Source organism: Artemia franciscana, chromosome 4, assembly GCF_032884065.1.
Source record: "Artemia franciscana chromosome 4, ASM3288406v1, whole genome shotgun sequence".
Taxonomy (NCBI): Eukaryota; Metazoa; Arthropoda; class Branchiopoda; order Anostraca; family Artemiidae; genus Artemia; species Artemia franciscana.
Genome location: NC_088866.1, coordinates 35,953,920 through 35,975,841, shown reverse-complemented (window position 1 = coordinate 35,975,841; position 21,922 = coordinate 35,953,920). Strand labels below are relative to the sequence as shown.

Below are 21,922 nucleotides of genomic sequence, written 5' to 3'. Positions count from 1 at the left end.
GGGATTGATTTTATCCCCTAGGTATTTCACCTTTCTTTTCAAGTATAATGGGGGATCACATATTATTACAGCAAAGGGAACTTGTCATTCCCTGTTTGTTTTGAATACTACTACTTCACTTTTTTCAGGTACTAACCGTATGATTTATGATTCTGTCCCCATATTTGGATTTTGCTCTGCATGTGCTGTCCCAATTCTAACAGTGTCCTTAGACATTTTCCTCTCAGTAAGGATAGCAGGTCATCCTCATATCCGAATTGCTGTTTTAATAAATTCACCAGGCTGTTTATGACCAGGTTCCACATATATTGGAAGATTACCCCCCCCCCCCCTCTTTACGGCATCCTTTCTGAACAATCTTCGATTTTTTATTCCCTTTAGCTCAAAGACTTTCTGTCGATTCCTGAGCGTTTGGGAATTCTATTTCTCTATATTCTATATCTATCTAATTTTGATTCCTTCATGGCCATTTCTGTGGATTCAAAAGTAGCATTATCAAATGATCCCTCTATGTCAAGGAATATGCCTAAGGCGTATTCTCCACATTTTAATGCTTGCTCTACCTGCCACACCAATTCGTGAACCATAGCGTCTGTAGAGCCTCCAGTCTTAGATCCCATTTGCTTTTTTGATATTGTGTTCTTGGTCACCGGATTACTTATCAAAAACCTTTGTATCAATCGTTCCATCACTTTCAATTGAAAGGAGGTTAACATAATCACCCTGTAAGTCCTGAGGTTTGAGTAGTCCTCTTTCCCTGGCTTAGGTGTGAAAACGTCCCTGGCCTTGAGCCATGCACGGGAGACATGTCCCAAAGCGAGGCTTCTCTTTGCAATACCAGTGTGTATTTCCTCCCATCCTTTTGTGGAGCATTATAGGGTATATCCTATCAGCTCCAGGGGCTAAATAAGGTTGGAAATCATCCACAACCTTTCTGACTCAGTCCTTCATTACAATGTGGAACATGTATTTCGAGCATGCGGTTCAGGGTTTCTTCCGGGTCTGCAGTGAGAGTACCATCTATTCTCTCCACACTTCTCAAGTGTGTCCGGTAATCTTTTTTAGTGTCTTCTTTAGCCTATTACTATCTTCATCTCACTCTATGGTTTCGCAGAAAGCCCTCCATGGTCCTCTTTGTACCCTCCATGGTTAGAACCCTCCATGGTTCTCTTTGCTCTCCTTATCTCCTTTTTCAGGAGTTTTAAACCTTCCGATTGTGCGTCCCAGTCTTCGGGATTATTCGTTCGTATAACAGCGCCTTTCAGGCTTGGGGTCAGTTTTCCTCTTTGATGTAATTCATAATTCCACCAGTTATTGGCTTGGTCTCTCTTTTCGACAAATATTGGAGGGGTTGCTAGTTTAAATGCACTATTCATGCCTTCTGTGAGTCTTTCTGCCTCCTGATCTAGATCCTCTTCGGTTATTCTGGGTTTGGGAGGCAGAATGGCAAGTTATTTGGCTAAAACTTCGCTAAAGATGTGGCAGTTTTTTTCCTTATATCTCTAAGATTTTTTTGTCGTTGGGGTATATCTATTTTGAATCTTACTCGGACAGAGAATGATGGAAGATCGCTCATATCCTACTACTACTAATAACTCACTGCAGCACCAAGCCGCCTGAGGCCAACACAGCTACGCACGCTCCTCCTCCAACCTAATCTATTCAAAGCCTCCCTCTTTACACCCTCCTAGGAAGTTCCCATTTCCTTTAAATCTTTATTTACGACATCCTCCCAACCCAAACAAGGACGACCTGCTTTCCGTGTAGCCCCAGACTGTTGGCCAAAAAGGACAATCTTCGGCAATCCGTCATCCTTCATCTACAGAACATGGCCTAGCCATCTCAACCTTTCTTTCATTATAGCCCTAGAAAGCGGGATTGAACCGCATTTTTCGTACAACCTACTGTTTGAAATACGGTCAGTCAGTCGAATACACAGAATAATCCGTAGGCAATTTCTCTGGAAAACATCTAGTAAATTTTCATCTGCTTTTCGGAGCGCCCATGCTTCAGAGCCATATTTGACCACTGTCATCACTGTAGCTTCCAATATTCTAATCTTGGTTTGCAGACTTATCTTTCTATTCTTCCAAACTTTTTTTAACTGTGAAAAAACACCCTGAGCCTCAGCTATTCTACTTTTAACATCTTCACTGCTCCCACCGTTTTTACTAATAATACTACCAAGGTAAGTGAAGCTGCCAACCTGATCAATCTTTTCGTTACCCAACGTCATCTTTTCATCTTCACTTATTCCTAGCCTTAGTGACTTTCTCTTCTTCACATTAATTTTCAAGCCTATTGTGGCACCCTGAACTCGCAAAACCTCTAAAAATTCATTCATTTTGCTCACACTTTCATCTAATATGCTCAAATCATCAGCATAATCTAAGGCCAGGAGCGTTTTTCCTCCCCATTTGATTCCGTAGTCTCCAATTGCCTTTCCTGTGCTCCTTACGACGAAGTCCATCAAAATGATCGATATAAAGGGGGATAGAACACAACCCTGCTTAACTCCTGATTTAATACAAAACCAGTTGCTAACCTCATTTCCTACCTTTACCGCAGCAGTATTATTCTCGTACATAGCACAAATCACTTTAATGTATTTTTCTGGTATACCATATAAGGATAAGACCTTTACTAACGCTCTTCTATCAACAGAATCGAAAGCTTGCTCATAATCGATAAAACTGAGGATCAAAGGTATTTGACAACGAAGGGACTTCTCAATTATTAACATAAGAGTGAAAACTTGGTCGACACATCCTCTACCTTTTCTAAAACCGCACTGTTCTTCCCTTAAAACTTTGTCTACAGCTTCTCTCAGTTTAAAAAGTATCATATTACTCAGTAATTTGCTACCTACAGAGACCAGACTAATACCTCGATAGCTACGACACTCACTCTTGTCACCTTTCTTATACAGTGGTTTAATTAAGGTTTTCCTAAAATCATTAGGTACTCCCCCTTTTTCAAAAATCATGTTCATAATCTTTAGTAGCTTGTTCCTAACCTAAGAGCTACCATATTTAAGAAATTCATTTATCATACTATCAGCACCTGGAGTCTTATTATTTTTTAATCCTTTTAGTACTGTCGCTAATTCTTCCTCACTAAACAAATCTTCCTTCACATCCAAGGTATCACAAACTTTTTCATTTTCTTCTATATCTTTCCCTGCAACTGATCGCGGTTTAGCACATTCTCAAAATGTTCCACCCATCTTTCTTTAACCTTTTCCTTATCACTAGTTGTGGCCCCATTTCTATCTTTAACTGGGACTAGTCCGGATTGACTACTCCTGTTCAATTTATTTACATGCCAGTATAATATTTTACTATTATGTCGTCTAGCCGCATCTTCCAGATCCTCAACAATTTTATCCATGGCCTCCGCTTCACATCTCCTTAGTTCATATTTTAATGCTTTCTCCACTTTCTTTACATTCCTTTTGTTTTCATACGACCTATCACTCAGATACTTCTTGTAAAAACCCCTTCTACTCTCTATTAAACATAAAGCTGTTTCACTAATATTCCTAGTTGCAGTCTTAGCCCTCTTCCCTAAGACACCATCATCAACTTCACAAATTGTTTTTCTAAACTTATCCCATCCATCTTCCACACTGTCAAATTTTAAACTCTCAAGTTCAGTATTTAATTGCTCCTGGAAATTTTTTTTCAAATTTTCGTCCTGGAGTCTACCAACATCATAACTTTACGGGAGGTACCAGTCCCAGCCCACACACCCCGAGACCAGGACGTCCTCTCCCAGCGTCCACTAATAGCCTGGTACACTCAAGGGCACCACAAGAAGGTGGCCACCACTACCACTATGTAAATGTCTGAGATAATCTGATTTCAATGTCTATCGGTATAAAAGTTCTGTAAAAATTGTTCCACTCGTTGTCATGACTGGTAAAACTACGTGCATTGTTAAATATAGTATATTGTGTACATTTCTCAGGCTGCTGACTACATAACTTTGTCTAAGCTATTATCATCGATAATCACTACTTTTTTGACGGCTTTCTCGTTGCAGTTTTTTTTTTTTTTTTTTTTGCAGGCTCACTTCTTTCACGCATATGCGTCGACATTGTTGTGGCAATGAAACTCGTATTTGTGAGATATGTGGTAAAACGTTGAAGCGTCACCAAATGGGTCGTCATCTCAAAGAAGTCCATGAAATTGGTGGCAAGACTTATAAATGCGATTATTGTGATGCAACATTCCCAAGGATATTTCCACTGAAAGTAGGGCATTTTTCTTTATGTTGAAGCTATTTATTGAAGAGATTTGTTTATATCTGAATGGGCTAATTGACGATACATTTTAATTTTTTTTTGGCTACTGAGAAATTTTCAAACTTGAGTAAATACTATACAGGTTGAATTTATTTTATTCCGGCTAATTTTGAGAACCTGTTTATAACTTTTTCCTTTTTGCTAAATTTAAAAAGAATAACACCAAAACTTAATAAAGTAAAAACAACTTGAATACCTGACGAAGTGAAAACAAAACCTGTTTAAGTAGAAAGTCGTTCGATTGTAGGCCTAAAGTAAATTTGAACTTTGGCATAAAATATGATGAAAGGCTTAAGACAAATAAAAGAGAATCAACATTTACAAAAATAAAATAACCTTTTTTCGATTGTTTAAGAAAAAAACAGAGTACATTTTTTTTTAATGTTTTAGCAAATAGCATTAGTAAGAGGGCATCATACTCTACGCCCATCATTTTATAAAATACTTCAAATCAAAATTTTGAGATTGCCATTTTGTTCAGTGTAGGTGAATTTTCGGAACTTATGTCTTTGAGAATGACAAATCCCCCTCCCCCAGTCCTCAGGGCAAGGGTTGTAAGTTTTAGCCTGGGGGCATATAAGGTTTGTATAGTAAGTGTTGTCGTAGAAACATCAAGAAGGGCTCATTCGATCGGAAATTGAGTGAGGAAATTCATCATCGGAAATGATGAAAGGCTTAAGACAAATAAAAGAGAATCAACATTTACAAAAATAAAATAACCTTTTTTCGATTGTTTAAGAAAAAAACAGAGTACATTTTTTTTTAATGTTTTAGCAAATAGCATTAGTAAGAGGGCATCATACTCTACGCCCATCATTTTATAAAATACTTCAAATCAAAATTTTGAGATTGCCATTTTGTTCAGTGTAGGTGAATTTTCGGAACTTATGTCTTTGAGAATGACAAATCCCCCTCCCCCAGTCCTCAGGGCAAGGGTTGTAAGTTTTAGCCTGGGGGCATATAAGGTTTGTATAGTAAGTGTTGTCGTAGAAACATCAAGAAGGGCTCATTCGATCGGAAATTGAGTGAGCTAGTACCACTTTCGATAATAGAAAGTAATCGGAGGGTGAATCCCCCCCTTCGCCCTTTATTTCTCCAAACACTTCCGGTAAATTTTTGATATAGCCATTTTGTTCAGGGTAGTTTAAAAGTCTCGAAATTATGTCTTCGAATATGACAACCCCCCACAGCCCTCAGGACAAGGGTTGTAAGTTTTTCCCTTGGGGCATATAAGGTCTTTTATAGAAAGCGTCGTCGTGGAAATTTCAAAAAAGGGCTTATTTGATTGTAAATTGAGGACTAGTGCATTTGTTGTCAGTTGAAAGTGATCGGAGGGCAAACCCCCTCCCCCACCACGCCCGGTATTTCATAAAACATTTCCAATCAAAATTGTGACATAGCCATTTTGTTCAAAGTAGTTGAAAGTTCCGAAAATTATGTCTTTGATGATTAAAATCCCCCCCAGCCCTCAGGGCAGGGGTTGTAAGTTATGCCCTGGGGTATATAAGCTTCCTAAGGAAAGCGGTGTCACATAAATTTTGGAGGGGATCATCGGATTGGTAATCAGAAGCTCTTGTGACATTTTTAAGGGTCAAAATGATCGGAGGGTAGCTACCGCTCCCCTCCCCCAAACACATATTATTATCCTGAAATGCGCCTAATAGAAATTCTGAGATAATTATTTTATTCAAGATAGTCTAACTACCATATAACGAGGCCTTTGGAGTTGGGACTCTTGGCTTAAGTCTTGGCTGAACTTTTCGTTAAGAAGTAATGATGCCTAGGCTATTTTAAAAAGTGGATTTTTAACCAAGAACTTTTATTGTAAGTGTGTTATTGTTTATTATTATCTTTGCTGAAGACGGCCCTTAGATATAGGGCCGAAATATTCAACTAGGTTTTGTTCGTTCACTGTCTCGGGAAAAAAAGTACTCATTATTCTCTTTAATCTGTATTTGTATCATGGAAAGGCAGTGTAGTCTTCGTCATTATTTAGATCATGTTATTAACGAAAGGTCATTTGAATATGCTTTAAGGTATGACATAACCCCTTAAGGTATAAAAACTTGCTTCAAATTATAAAATGGAGCATTTAAGACATACGATCTTTCTATATATCAAGTTTCAATAAGATCTAATCACCCACTCGTAAGATAAATATACCTCAATTTCCACGTTTTCCAAGATTTCCGGTATGTCCTCCAGCCCCCCCCCCCCCCAATGTCACCAGATCTATTCAGGATTTGAAATAAGAGCTTTGAAGCACAAAATCCTTTTAGATATCAAATTATATTAAGATCCTATCACACGTTCGTAAGTTACAAATACCTCATTTTTTCTAATTTTTCCGAATTAGCCCCCTCCCCCAATCTCCCAAAGAGAGTGGATCTGGTCCGGTTATGTCAATCACGTATCTGGGACTTGTGCTTATTCTTCCCACCAAGTTTCACCCTGTTCCTCCACTCTAAGTCTTTTCCAAGATTTTTGGTTCCCCCCCCCCGAACTCCTCTGAATTACACGGGATTCGGTCGGGATTTAAAATGAGAGATCTAAGTTACGAGATCCTTCTAAATATGAAATTTAATTAAGACCCGGTCACTCCTTCGTAAGTTAAAAATACCTAATTTTTTCTAATTTTTCAGAATTAACACCCCCCCCCCCCAAATCCTCCAAAGAGAGCAGATCCGTTCCGGTTATGTCAATCACGTATCTAGGATTTGTGCTTATTTTTACCACCAAGTTTCATCCCGATCCCTCCACTCTAAGCGTTTTCAAAGATTTTAGGTTTCCCCCTCCAACTCCCCCCAATGTCATCGGATCCGATCTGGATTAAAATAAGAGCTCTGAGACACGGTATCTTTCTAAATATCAAATTTCATTAAGATCCGATCACCCGTTCGTAAGTTAAAAATATCTTATTTTTTTAATTTTTCTGAATTAACCGTCCCCCACTTTCCCTCCCCCAGATGGTCAAATCGGGTAAATGACTATTTCTAATTCAATTTGTTCTATTCTCTGATATGCCTGCCAAATTTCGTCGTCCCAGCTTATCTGGAAGTGCCCAAATTAGCAAAACCAGGACGGACAGACAGACCGACTGACCGACAGACAGACCGACAGAATTTGCGATCGCGTTATGTCACTTGGTAAATACCAAGTGCCATAAAAATACTTGAACTTGATCATACATGGATTACAATAAGGATAACAATTCCCAGTGTATATCAAAAGAATCAGCTTTTTCTGGTGATGGTAGACATGTGAAAGACATAAGACATGCATGATGTGAAACATGTACAATACCTATACAAGAAAACAAGTTTTTGGATACAAAAAAAAACTATACAAAAAAAACTTTTTTTGGAATCTTGGAAAGGGGAGTGACCTTCACAAAAACTACACCGTCGACTTCTACATATCAGAGAACACTGCGACAGAGGTTTATAAGTATCTATCTACTTGATTAGGAAGTTTTGCATTTTTTTCGCAAATAATTATAACTGATACGTGTTCATTTGTTCGGTTAGTTTCTTGCCTAAGGGACAGCTAATCCAATAACACTAACATCTATAATTTATCGTATACCTGTGCACTTTCTACTAGGTTGTCGAGCAATCGTTGCTCTTTTGGGAGGAAGGTACCTAAGCCACAGGAGAGTATTTCAGCTCCATTAACTTTTTATGAGAGGTGCTTCAGACGAATTGAATGTAGTTCTTAAGAATTACGGAAATAACGCCTATTATTACTTCATTGGCTTGATTTAAAGAAGGCCAGTAGCCTCCCTTACAATTAGAGTAGGCCTGGGTGTGGTAGTGAAATCGACAGAAGTAAAATTTAAAAAAGTATTTCAAATCAAAGTAATGAGCGGCATTAAAACTGAAAACGAATATAAACTATCTTGTATGTTAGGGGATATCACTTCGACCCCGCGCTCTTTACGCTAAAAATATCATTATCTACGCATATAGGACAGTAAAATATAAATTGATGCTATATTTCCCCCACATGATTTTTTTCAGTTTCTGTAAAATTGAAGAAGTGCAAAATAAATTCAGATTACCTGACTTGATTTGAGTTTTATGGGCTTTTCATTTTGAATTTAATGTCATTTATTGCAGAATAATGAATAGTACTGTTAATGAATCGCCTTTAACATGATCCTTTAAAGACTGCTTAAGCATCAAATAATGGTGCAACAAAGTAATATTTCAAATTCTTGTAATAAAAAGTGTGAATCACAGTTTCATGGAGATACAGAGGCTAGGAAAAAGGAGTTGATTCACGTGAAGAACCCTCATCTTGAGCGGATGCCATGTGATACGTTATACCACATTCATTTAGGTACTGAGTATCAGGATCTACAAGCACTATTTGGTGATATTAAGTTTGTTTGTATGGGGGGTACGCCAGCTCGTATGAAAGAGTTTGCGCATTTCATCAAGAATGAGATAGGATATATTCCGCCATACGGTACTACTCTAGAAGATATTTCGAAGTTAGGGCACAGATACTCAATGTTCAAAGTTGGACCTGTACTTTCAGTGAGCCATGGAATGGGTGTCCCATCTATCGGCATTTTGCTTCATGAGATGATTAAGCTGATGTATCATGCACAAGTAAAGGATCCAGTGTTCTTCCGGATAGGAACCTGTGGAGGAATTGGCATTGAGGGTGGAAACATTGTGATAACTAGTGAAGCTTTGAACGGATACGGTGAGCCTAATTTTGACCTTCCTGTGCTTGGCAAGAAAATGAGTCGCCCAGCAAAACTAGACTCCAACCTAGCGATGGACTTGAAGAATCTTACTTTACCTGAAGACCCATGGGACACAACCATAGGAAAGACAATGTGTGCAGATGACTTTTACGAAGGACAAGGAAGACTAGACGGGGCTTTCTGTGAATATAGTGAGGCAGATAAGATTGCATATTTGACCAAGCTTCATAAGAATGGAGTTAGAAATATTGAAATGGAGGCAGTTATTTTTGGTGCACTAACTCACCATGCTGGTATTCGAGCGGCCATCGTTTGTGTAACCTTGCTGAACAGACTAAATGGTGATCAAATAAACTCAACAAAAGAAGAACGAGATGAATGGCAAGCCAGACCTCAAAAATTAGTGTCAAGGTATATAAAAAATCAGCTTAATTTATCCTCGTAGAGAAGGTACACTTTTATTGTCTATGACTACGAATGCTGGATGCTGAGAGGGAAAAATGTTTGATTATTTTGCTCTTTAGGGGTCTATAGTGTTTGGTGTACGGGGAAACTTTTTAAGACATGTTGATATGCTCTAACCTCTTCTAAAATAGTGTCTTTTCTTGCTAATTAAGGAATGGTAACTATAATCAAAATCAGTATTGTTAATACTCATTTGTACTTTGTTTGTCGATTCGACACCATCTATAGAGTTTCTAGGTTGCAGCTATCGTTACAACCGCGATTTGAATGTAATAGTGTTAAGTTCTATAAGTAAACCTTATCTATATCACCATCTTGTATGCGAAAATATAGTTTTTGTAAAAAAAAGGTGATATTATTTTAAATACAATGAACTAAACTGATGTTTTATGTAAACATAGGTTTAATTCCTACCGCGGGTAGTTTTTACAAATCTATCAGTTTAAAGTCTAAGCAAAACTTTTATTAATGACTACTATATGAGATCCTCTTGACTGACACCATTTATGATGAGCTAGATTGATCCTTTATGTAAAATTAAAAAATGAGATTATGTCTTAAAACCCCAAAACTGCTACAATTTATAAAGTTATATCTACGTACCTCTTATAATGTTAAAAATTAATATATCGAAGTGTCTGTTATAATAATTTTGCTTAATACTAGTTTCTTAGATTGCCTAAGCCCCACTTTTACTTATATATATCTCTAGCCTACGATTATGACAACATTGATCAACTTGCACATGAAAACGTAGTTTTTTTTGTAAAAATAGTGATTCTATTTTAAATATTTTATTTTTTATTACAAAAAGGCGACATTTTTCAAAATTAACTGTTAAACAACTCTCTATGATGTTCCAGTGCCCAGCAATCTTGGGAGAAGAAAAAGGCTGAAAAAATGTTATTAATGCAACATATTGTAGTAACAGCCACTTCCATTTTTTTAAAGTCAACAGATTTTCCTTATCGTTGAAGCCAAGGGACTGCAATTCTTTTTGTAGAGCCATTGAGCAAGACGGTTCTAAAGTTGCACTTTTCACTTTGATCTGACACCGTTTTTAGGAGCTATGGACTTTTTTGCTTCATAATATGGGATCGTCTCTTACTTGGTTGCCACTGCTGCAGCAACCTGATATACAATAAACATAAATAAACATGCAAATGTGATCTTTTTACTGGCAAAAAATAAAACATTCCCGATAAAATTTCCCAGCTTTGTGGGTAACTATTGGGTTCTAAAATATGCTGTAACTATAGGTGTATTAACATTCATATTTTCACATGACGTTTGGGCTGTCTTTAACCTTATTCAAAATCAAGGAAAGATTTCTCAGGCTCCTTACCTTTGCTTTGCACCAATGAACAAATTTATTTTTTAAATCTAATTTTATACATATAGATATTTGGAATCAGCACAAAAATCCAGTTCTTTTTATGTGTCTGCTCTTATCAAAATTCCAGTTTTTGGAGCTTGGGTTACAATTGACCCGAGCCTTTTCTTACTTGTAATTTTTTGGCCTGAACATACAAATATGCTTAGGATATGCACAAGTTTAAGGATGTGAAAGCGGCAACAAATCAAGTAAGAAATAGTGAAAAGAAAATCTTAAGCACTTTTGTAAAGAAAAGGTTGCAAGGATGCAAAATTGGTGGAGAGGTAGGTCAACCTAATTAACCCTCTTCAATTTTTGAGATACCTGTCTTAGAATTTGAATTAAAAATACTTTCATATCCGAAAATATTTATCATCTTCAGTTTAACAGCAATCCTTGCTCTCTCCTGTCATACATTTTCATTAGTTGGAACCACTGAAGGAGCCATAGGCTTGTTTTTGTTTTTTATTATATTTATGTATATGACAGATAAAAATACATATTTTTTACCTTTCACTTGTTCTACTTAATCTAATAGTTACCGCAGATAGGTTTGAACTCAAATCCTTATTATTTAATGGAATGTCTCCATTATATGAAAATTTATGGAAATGACAGATAAAGTGTATTTTTGACCTTTTGCTTGTTTTACCTAACTTAATCGTTACCGTAGATAGGTTTGACCTTGATCTCAAATCATTAAAGTTGCATGGAATGTCTCATTTCAACTGTACTATGGCAACTGTCTTTAAAAAAAATTTCACCAAGCACATCATGCTTTCAGTCGTAGCTGCAATCTACTAAAAGACGAACCACGGCCGATAGTAACTAAAAATGTATTGTTATTAGACAGGTAGACACAGTCTTTGATGTAGATAAAATCAAATTGATCGAAATCGTCCGACTTAAGAAATGAGGCTTATAAAATTTAAACATCTTCAGCATATTGGTTTAACACACCGTGGTTGTGGTAGTAACTGCAACCGAGTAAAAGACGAACATATCCCATAGCATTATCCGGGTTTCAGCGGTAGCTTGCAACCTAGTAAAAGATGATCATGTCCATATTAAAAAACCAAATTAGCCCATAACTCCTAAGACTAGAGTCACATAAAAAAAACACTATTACAACCGCCTTGTCCAATACCCTCATATAGGAAATTAATTGTCCCTTAGCTTAAACAACAAGGAAAATATTTTGGTTTGAAAATCAAGTGGCTGCAACCACGATATTCTGCATCGAGGGCATATTTCTTCTTTTTTTTTCCACAGATAGCTTGGCACTGGAACATCTTAGAGAGCTGTTTTATGGCTCATTTTAAGGAAATTGTCACATCTAGTGCATGTTGGTAATTAAAATAAAAATTAAAATATTATCAAGTTTTACGAAAAACTTTATTTTTCTATCAGGAATCATGGATTCATCGGATCATCACCCGCGTGACAAGTGGAATGAAAAAAAGTCTATATATAATTACTAGCTGTTGGTGTGAAGCTTCGCGCCACACCAACCCCTAGTTGGTGGGGGCGCTCCGCCCCCCACCCCGCACTTAAGTCGTTACGCGCCATATTAGTTACGCGCCATTGTAGTTGTGTCCCTGTGTCCCATCTGTGAATATAGATAGATATATATCTATATATATGTGTTTTTAACTACGTAAAACTTGCGAATATACAGGATTCTTCGCTGTCCCATTGTCTGTGCGTATAAATAGATTGTCAGATTTACCGACTCTTGAACATGCAACATATAATTGTCCATGGGAAAAACAATCCGTATTCAGACCTATACCGCATTTTTCTAATGATTGCCCTTGAGCTTTGTTGATGGTGATTGCTAATCGAACATTCTTTGTGTCTCCGTCGTCATTTATATATCCCCCCTGTGCCCCTGGCGTCCCCGTTGTAGTCGTCCCTGTGTCCCGGTCGTCATTTATATTCCCTGTGTTCCGGTCGTCATTTGTGTCCCGGTGTCCCAGTCTGTAATTTCTCTTTGAGCGTCCTGGTCGTCATTTTTATTCCCTGTGTCCCGGTCGTCATTTGTGTCCCGGTATCCCGGTCTGTAATTTCTCTTTGAGTATCCCGGTCGTCATTTATATTCCGTGTGTCTCGGTGTCCTGGTCCTCATTTGTGTCCCGGTGTCCCGGTCTGTAGTGTCATCTTATAATGACGTCATATACAAAGCCTTATATACTTATAATGATATCATATGCAAACCCACAAACAAACAAACATGCATGCATACAACTTATTTTTATATATACAGATATAGTTTCTTTTTTAGTTTTTTCTTTGTTAGTTTTTTTTTCTTAGTTTTTTTTCTTTTTTAGTTTTTTCTTCTTTTTTTAAGTTTTTTCTTTTTCAGTTTTTTCTTTTTTCTTTTTTTTTAGTTTTTCTTTTTTTTTATTTTTTTCTTTTTTAGTTTTTCTTTTTTTTTAGTTTTTTCTTTTTTTTAATTTTTTCTTTTTTAGTTTTTCTTTTTTTTAGTTTTGTAGCTTTTTACTTTTTTTGGCTTTTTTCTTTTAGTTTTTTACCTTTTTATTTTGTTTTATTTTTTTATTTTTTTGTTTTTTGGTTTTTTCTTTTTTCTTTTTTTTTAATTTGTCTTTTTTTAATTGTTTTCTTTTTAAGTTTTTAATTTTTAATTTTTTTCTTTTTTTCTTTTTTTCTTTTTTGTTTTTTTCTTTCATTTTCTTCTTTATTTTTCAGACGTCATATGCAAACCCTCAAACATACAAAATGACAAACATGCTTTAATTTTTTTCTTTTTTAGTTTTTTCTTTTTTTAGTTTTGTAGCTTTTTTAGTTTTTTTTAGCTTTTTTCTTTTTAGTTTTTTACCTTTTTTAATTTTTTTTTTTTTTTAGTTTTTTTCTTCTTAGGTTTTTATTTTTTTAGTTTTTTAGCTTTTTTTCTTTTTTAGTTTTTCTTTTTTTTACTTTTTAGCTTTTTTAGTTTTTTTTAGCTTTTTTCTTTTTACTTTTATACCTTTTTTCTTTTGTTTAGTTTTTTCTTTTTTTTTCTTTTTAGGTTTTTTCCTTTTTTTAGTTTTTCTTTCCTTTTTAGTTTTTCTTTTTTTACTTTATTCTTTTTTTTCTTTTTTATTTTTTCTTGTTTTCTTTCATTTTCTTCTTTATTTTTCAGACGTCATATGCAAACCCTCAAACATACAAAAAAAAAACATGTTTTAATTTTTTTTTTTAGTTTTTCTTTTTTTAGTTTTGTAGCTTTTTTAGTTTTTTAGCTTTTTTTCTTGTTAGTTTTTTATCTTTTTTAATTTTTTTCTCTTTTTTTAGTTTTTTCTTTTTAGGTTTTCTTTCTTTTTATTTTTTTTTATTTTTTTATTTAAAAAAAAGGATCAGATCAAAACAAAAAATACACTGTAAGAACGGCCTTGTTCAAAACCCTATGTAGGAAACTAATCGTCCCTCGGCGTAAATAGCAAGGGAAATATATTGGCTTGAGAATCAAGAAAAGTGGCAGTAACCACGATATTCTGCATAAACCGCAGCTTTTTTCTTCTGGTTCTTATTCGCCGCAGATAGCTTAGTACTGAAACATCGTAGAGAGCTGTTTAATGACTCATTTTAAAGGAAATTGCAATATCTAGTGCCTTTTGTAATATTATTATTTTTAAATAGAATAATTTTTTTCATTAAAAACGGCATGTTTTCATGACATTGTAGTAGCTGTTTATATTATATGCTATTACAGTCGATATATTATATTGCAGTCGATATGTATATTATACACTATTACAATCGATACAGTTCATTATAGTTTGGATTTTATATTAAAAGACAAGCATTCGAAAAACAAAGCACTGTATACACTGAACTTAGTTAGCTGCCTGATTCTTTAGGTTTGTCTCTTACTGTCCCAAAGAAGAAAGAACCGTAGGCTTTTTTCTGTTTGTGGTCAGTTTACAATCTAATGAGCCTTTCATAAGTTTCTGACTCTATTTTTATGAGCTATAGGCTATTACATTTCCAACCGGGATTGTAAATGGGACTTATGTAAATTTATTCAGTATCATGACTGTAGAGATGGTATATAATCAAGACCCCCCTCCTCCAGAGCTACTTCATATGCAAGATGTATTCATAGAAACTTTTGAAAGGCTCATTAGATTGTAAATTGAGAGGTCTAGAGTCATCATAAAGAGTAAAAATAAAAAATTGATATAGTTCGATAGTTGATATAGTCGATATAGTTCACTATAATTTGGGACTTTATATTAAAAGACAAGCATTCGAAGAACAAACCATTGTATACACTGAACATAGTTAGCTGCCTGATTCTTTAGGTTTGTCTCTTACTATTCCAAAGAAGAAAAGGCCATAGGCTTTTTTCTGTTTGTAATCAATATACAATCTAGTGAGCCTTTCAGAAGTTTCTGACTCTATTCTTAGGAGCTATTGGCTATTACATGTCTAACCCGGACTATAAATGGGAATTATGTAAGTTTAATCGGTATCGTGGCTGTAGAGAAGGTATACACATACAAAACACAAAAGATGGTATACAACCCAACCCCCCCAGAGCTACTTCACATTCAAGATGTATTTATAGAAATTTCTGAAAGGCTCATTAGATTGTAAATTGAGAGGTGTAGAGAGCTATATCATAAAGAGTTAAAAGTAACAACTGAAAGTCAGTCAGTCACCCTTTCACCCTTTTTCTTTTTCCTACATCCCTCCCTGTATCCTCAAATGACATTTTATCAAAATTTTAACATAGCCATTTTGTTCAAGGTAGTCGAAAGGTCTTTTGAATATGCTTTAAGGTATGACACAACCCCTTAAGGTATAAAAACCTGCTTCAAGGTATAAAATGGAGCATTTAAGACATAAGTTCTTTCTATATATCAAGTTTCAATAAGATCCAATCACCCACTCGTAAGATAAAGATACCTCAGTTTCCATGTTTTCCAAGATTTCCGGTATCTCCCTTCAACTCCCCCAATGTCACTGGATCTGTTCAGGATTTAAAATAAGAGCTCTGAAGCACAAGATTCTTTTAAATATCAAATTTTATTAAGATCTGATCACCCGTTCGTAAGTTACAAATACCTCATTTTTTCTAATTTTTCCGAATTACCCCCCCCCCCCCCAATCTCCCAAAGAGAGTGGATCTGGTCCGGTTATGTCAGTCACGTATCTGGGACTTGTGCTTATTATTCCCACCAAGTTTCACCCTGATCTCTCCACTCTAAGTGTTTTCCAAGATGTTTGGTCACCCACCAAACTCCTCTGAATTACACGGGATCCGGTCGGGATTTAAAACAAGAGATCTAAGTTACGAAATCCTTCTAAATATGAAATTTAATTAAGACCCGATTACTCCTTCGTAAGTTAAAAATACCACATTTTTTCTAATTTTTCAGAATTAACACACCCCCCCCCAACTCCTCCAAAGAGAGCAGATCCGTTCCGGTTATGTCAATCACGTATCTAGGACTTGTGCTTATTTTTACCACCAAGTTTCATCCCGATCCCTCCACTCTAAGCGTTTTCCAAGATTTCAGGTTTCCCCCTCCAACTCCCCCAAATGTCATAGGATCCGATTGGGATTAAAATAAGAGCTCTGAGACACGGTATCCTTATAAATATCAAATTTCATTAAGATCCGATCACCTGTTCGTAAGTTAAAAATATCTTATTTTTTTAATTTTTCTGAATTAACCGTCCCCCCACTCCCCCCCCCCCAGATGGTTAAATCGGGTAAATGACTATTTCTAATTTAATTTGGTCTATTCCCTGATACGCCTGCCAAATTTTATCGTCCCAGCTTATCTGGAAGTGCCCAAATTAGCAAAACCGGGACAGACAGACAGACCGACAGAATTTGCGATCGCTATATGTCACTTGGTAAATACCAAGTGCCATACAAATACTTGAACTTGATCATATATGGATTACAATAAGGATAACAATTCCCAGGGTATATCAAAAGAATCAGCTTTTTCTGGTGATGGTAGACATATGAAAGACATAAGACATGCATGGTGTGTAACATGTACAATACCTATACAAGAAAACAAGTTTAAATCCACCAACTGAAAGTTGTTCCTAATGTTAAAAAAAGGGAACAAAAAAACTTTGGAAAGGGGAGTGATCTTCACAAAAACTACACCGTCGACTTCTTGATCATTTATGGATTACAATAAGGATAACAATTCCCAGTGTATATCAAAAGAATCAGGTTTTTCTGGTGATGGTAGATTTGTGAAAGACATAAGACATGCATGATGTGTAACATGTACAATACCTATACAAGAAAACAAGTTTTTGGATACAAAAAAAAACTATACAAAAAATTTTTTTTTGGAAACTTGGAAAGGGGAGTGACCTTCACAAAAACTACACTGTCGACTTCTACATATCAGAGAACACTGCGACAGAGGTTTATAAGTATCTATCTACTTGATTAGGAAGTTTTGCATTTTTTTTTCGCAAATAATTATAACTGATACGTGTTCATGTGTTCGGTTAGTTTCTTGCCAAAGGGACAGCTAATCCAATAACACTAACATCTATAATTTATCGTATACCTGTGCACTTTTTACTAAGATGTCGAGCAATCATTGCTCTTTTGGGAGGAAGGTACCTAAGCCCCAGGAGAGTATTTCAACTCCATTAACTTTTTACGAGAGGTGCTTCAGACGAATTGAATGTAGTTCTCAAGAATTACGGAAATAACGCGTGACATTACTTCATTAGCTTGATTTAAAGAATCCGTTTTGAAGGCCAGTAGCCTCCCTTACAATTAGAGTAGGCTTGGGTGTGGTAGTGAAATCGACAGAAATAAAATTAAAAAAAAGTATCTCAAATGAAAGTAATGAGCGGTATTAAAACTGAAAACGAACATAAACTATCTTGTATGTTAGGGGATATCACTTCGACCCCGCGCTCTTTACGCTAAAAATATCATTATCTACGCATATAGGACAGTAAAATATAAATTGATGCTATATAACTCCCACATGATTTTTTTATTTCTGTAAAATTGAAGAAGTGCAAAATAAATTCAGATTACCTGACTTGATTTGAGTTTTATGGGCTTTTCATTTTGAATTTAATGTCATTTATTACAGAATAATGAATAGTACTGTTAATGTATAGCCTTTAACATGATCCTTTAAAGACTGCTTAAGCAGTAAATAATGGTGCTACAAAGTAATATTTCAAATCCTTGTAATAAAAAGTGTAAATCACAGTTTCATGGAGGTACAGAGGCTAGGAAAAAGGAGTTGATTCACGTGAAGAACCCTCATCTTGAGCGGATGCCATGTGATACGTTATACCACATTCATTTAGGTACTGAGTATCAGGATCTACAAGCATTATTTGGTGATATTAAGTTTGTTTGCATGGGGGGTACGCCAGCTCGTATGAAAGAGTTTGCGCATTTCATCAAGAATGAGATAGGATATATTCCGCCATACGGTACTACTCTAGAAGATATTTCGAAGCTAGGGCACAGATACTCAATGTTCAAAGTTGGACCTGTACTTTCAGTGAGCCATGGAATGGGTGTCCCATCTATCGGCATTTTGCTTCATGAGATGATTAAGCTGATGTATCATGCACAAGTAAAGGATCCAGTTTTCTTCCGGATAGGAACCTGTGGAGGAATTGGCATTGAGGGTGGAAACATTGTGATAACTAGTGAAGCTTTGAACGGATACGGTGAGCCTAATTTTGACCTTCCTGTGCTTGGCAAGAAAATGAGTCGCCCAGCAAAACTAGACTCCAACCTAGCGATGGACTTAAAGAATCTTACTTTACCTGAAGACCCATGGGACACAACCATAGGAAAGACAATGTGTGCAGATGACTTTTACGAAGGACAAGGAAGACTAGACGGGGCTTTCTGTGAATATAGTGAGGCAGATAAGATTGCATATTTGACCAAGCTTCATAAGAATGGAGTTAGAAATATTGAAATGGAGGCAGTTATTTTTGGTGCACTAACTCACCATGCTGGTATTCGAGCGGCCATCGTTTGTGTAACCTTGCTGAACAGACTAAATGGTGATCAAATAAACTCTACGAGAGAAGAACGAGATGAATGGCAAGCCAGACCTCAAAAGTTAGTGTCAAGGTATATAAAAAATCAGCTTAATTTATCCTCGTAGAGAAGGTACACTTTTATTGTCTATGACTACGAATGCTGGATGCTGAGAGGGAAAAATGTTTGATTATTTTGCTCTTTAGGGGTCTATAGTGTTTGGTGTACGGGGAAACTTTTTAAGACATGTTGATATGCTCTAACCTCTTCTAAAATAGTGTCTTTTCTTGCTAATTAAGGAATGGTAACTATAATCAAAATCAGTATTGTTAATACTCATTTGTACTTTGTTTGTCGATTCGACATCATCTATAGAGTTTCTAGGTTGCAGCTATCGTTACAACCGCGATTTGAATGTAATAGTGTTAAGTTCTATAAGTAAACCTTATCTATATCACCATCTTGTATGCGAAAATATAGTTTTTGTAAAAAAAAGGTGATATTATTTTAAATACAATGAACTAAACTGATGCTTTATGTAAACACAGGTTTATTTCATACCGCGGGTAGTTTTTACAAATTTATCAGTTTAAAGTCTAAGCAAAACTTTTATTAATGACTTCTATATGGGATCCTCTTAACTGACACCATTTATGATGAGCTATATTGATCCTTTATGTAAAATTAAAAAATGAGATTATGTCTTAAACTGCTACATTTTATAAAGTTATATTTACGTACCTCTTATAATGTTAAAAATTAATATATCGAAGTGCCTTTTATAATAATTTTGCTTAATACTAGTTTCTTGGATTGCCTAAGCCCCACTTTTACTTATATGTCTCTAGCCTACAGTTATGACGACATTCATCAACTTGCACATGAAAATGTAGTTTTTTTAAAATAGCGATTCTATTTTAAATATTTTATTTTGTATTACGAAAAGACGACATTTTTCAAAATTAACTATTAAACAACTCTCTATGATGTTCCAGTGCCCAGCAATCTTGGGAGAAGAACAAGGCTGAAAAAATGTTATTCATGCAAAATATTGTAGTTACAGCCACTTCCATTTTTTTAAAGTCAACAGATTTTCCTTATCGTTGAAGCCAAGGGACTGTAATTCTTTTCGTAGAGCCATTGAGCAAGAAGGTTCTAAACTTGCACTTTTCACTTTGATCTGACACAATTTTTAAGAGCTATGGACTTTTTTGCTTCATAATATGGGACGTCATCGTCTCTTACTTGGTTGCTACTACTGCAGCATCCTGATATACAGTAAACATAAATAAACATGCATATGTGATCTTTTTATTGGAAAAAAATAGAAAATTCCTTATAAAATTTCCCAGTTTTGTAAGTAACTATTGGGTTCTAAAATGTGCTGTAACTGTTGGTATATTAACATTCATATTTTCACATGACGTTTCGGCTATCTTTAACCTTATTCAAAATCAAGGAAAGATTTCTCAGGCTCCTTACCTTTGGTGTGCACCAATGAACAAATTTATTTTTTAAATCTAATTTTATACATATAGATATTGGAATCAGCACAAAAATCTAGTTCTTTTTATGTGTCTGCTGTTATCAAAATTTCAGTTTTTAGAGCTTGGGTTACAATTGACCCGAGCCTTTTCTTACTTATAATTTTTTTGCCATGAACTGTTTCATTAAAATTGCTCATATTTCCAAATAATAACACAAAAATGGCATCAGGAGCTAATTAAATCCATATAACATTGAAATATGCCTGAACATACAAATATGTTTAGGTATGCACAAGTTTAAGGATGTTAAAGCGGCAACAAATCAAGTAAGAAATAGTGAAAAGAAAATCTTAAGTGCTCTTCTGAAGAAAGGTTGCAAGGATTTATAATTGGAGGAGGAGTAGATCAACCTAATTAAATATCTTCAATTTTTTAAAGATACCTGTCTTGATATTTTAATAAAAAAAATCTTTCAAAAACGTTTATTATATTCAGTGTTTAAGTAATCCTTGGTCTCCCTCTTCGTACATTTTCGCGAAGTGGAACCACTGAAGAGCCATAGGTTTTTTCTGTGTTTTATTATATTTATGGAAATGACAAGTCAAAGTATAGTTTTTGTTTACCTTTTACTTGGTTTATCTAACTTTATACTTACCATAGATAGGTTTGAAATCAAATTCTTGATGTTTCATGGAATGTCACATTGCCACTGTACTGCGGTAACTATAAGCTAAAGTAATTTCATCAAGCACATCATGCTTTCAAGGGTTGCTGCAATCACAGTTGCGGTGGTTGCTAGCAACGTAGTAAGAGACTATCACGTCCAATAGTAAAAACCAAAATAGCTCATAATTCCTAAGAATTGAATCCACTCGAAACAAAAAGCACTCTATTATAGGTTGTCCTTTATAAGAAAACTTTTAACTGAAAATGGACAGAATGTATTCAATATAAGAGAGAGCCCCTCCTTATTCAACCGTCAGTCTTTACGCAGACTTTTTGTCACAATTCTTTAATTACGACTGCTCAAACACAAAGTCCGTAGAGTTTGAATAAGAAGTACCTTTAAGAATCTCTAAGACTTTACATGGATACTAAGTAATCTGCTTGTTAAGGAAACCATGCCATTGCCTCTAAAATTACCACACTTACTCTCATCACCTTTCTTATAGAGGGGTTTCATTAAAGTTTTCCTAAAATCGCTAGATTTTTTCCTTTTTTCAAAAATCATGTTCATAATCTTCAGTAATTATCTCTAACTATACAACTACTGTCTAAAAAAAACTCATTTAGCCAACTCTCAGCACCTGGGACCTTATTATTTTTTTATTCTTTTAATACTTTCTAGTTCTTCAGGAATGGTAACTATTATTTCGACTAATCCCAATAGTAAAAGTTTATTGCTATGACAAATTTGTTGGAATTTCGAAAGATATCCTCAAACTCCACAAAAGTGATGTCAGATTGAAATGAAAACTGCATTGTTGGATCTCCATAGCCCAGATCCTACTTAGAAAAATGAGAGTCCCCCCATCTTGAGCAACAAGGAAAATCCCTTTCA

At 35.4% G+C, this 21,922-nt stretch overlaps 2 protein-coding genes across 5 annotated transcripts in view; both read left to right on the top strand.

Annotated features, from left to right (window-relative positions):
* LOC136026366 (zinc finger protein 711-like) overlaps positions 1 to 21,922 on the top strand; it is an 84,179-nt gene that overhangs the window by 34,056 nt on the left and 28,201 nt on the right. For 3 of the 4 annotated variants that reach the window (XM_065702897.1, XM_065702899.1, XM_065702898.1), the window contains exon 7: positions 4,069 to 4,255. In XM_065702897.1, the coding sequence (XP_065558969.1) occupies positions 4,069 to 4,255 (187 nt within the window). Of the gene's footprint in view, positions 1 to 4,068; positions 4,256 to 8,848; positions 9,013 to 21,922 lie in introns of those variants that run through there. The other variant, XM_065702900.1, reaches the window with a different exon arrangement.
* LOC136026363 (uridine phosphorylase 2-like) lies at positions 16,614 to 20,990 on the top strand. Its single transcript, XM_065702895.1, has one exon. The coding sequence runs from the start codon at positions 18,027 to 18,029 to the stop codon at positions 18,999 to 19,001; it is 975 nt and encodes a 324-aa protein (XP_065558967.1). The 5' UTR covers positions 16,614 to 18,026; the 3' UTR covers positions 19,002 to 20,990.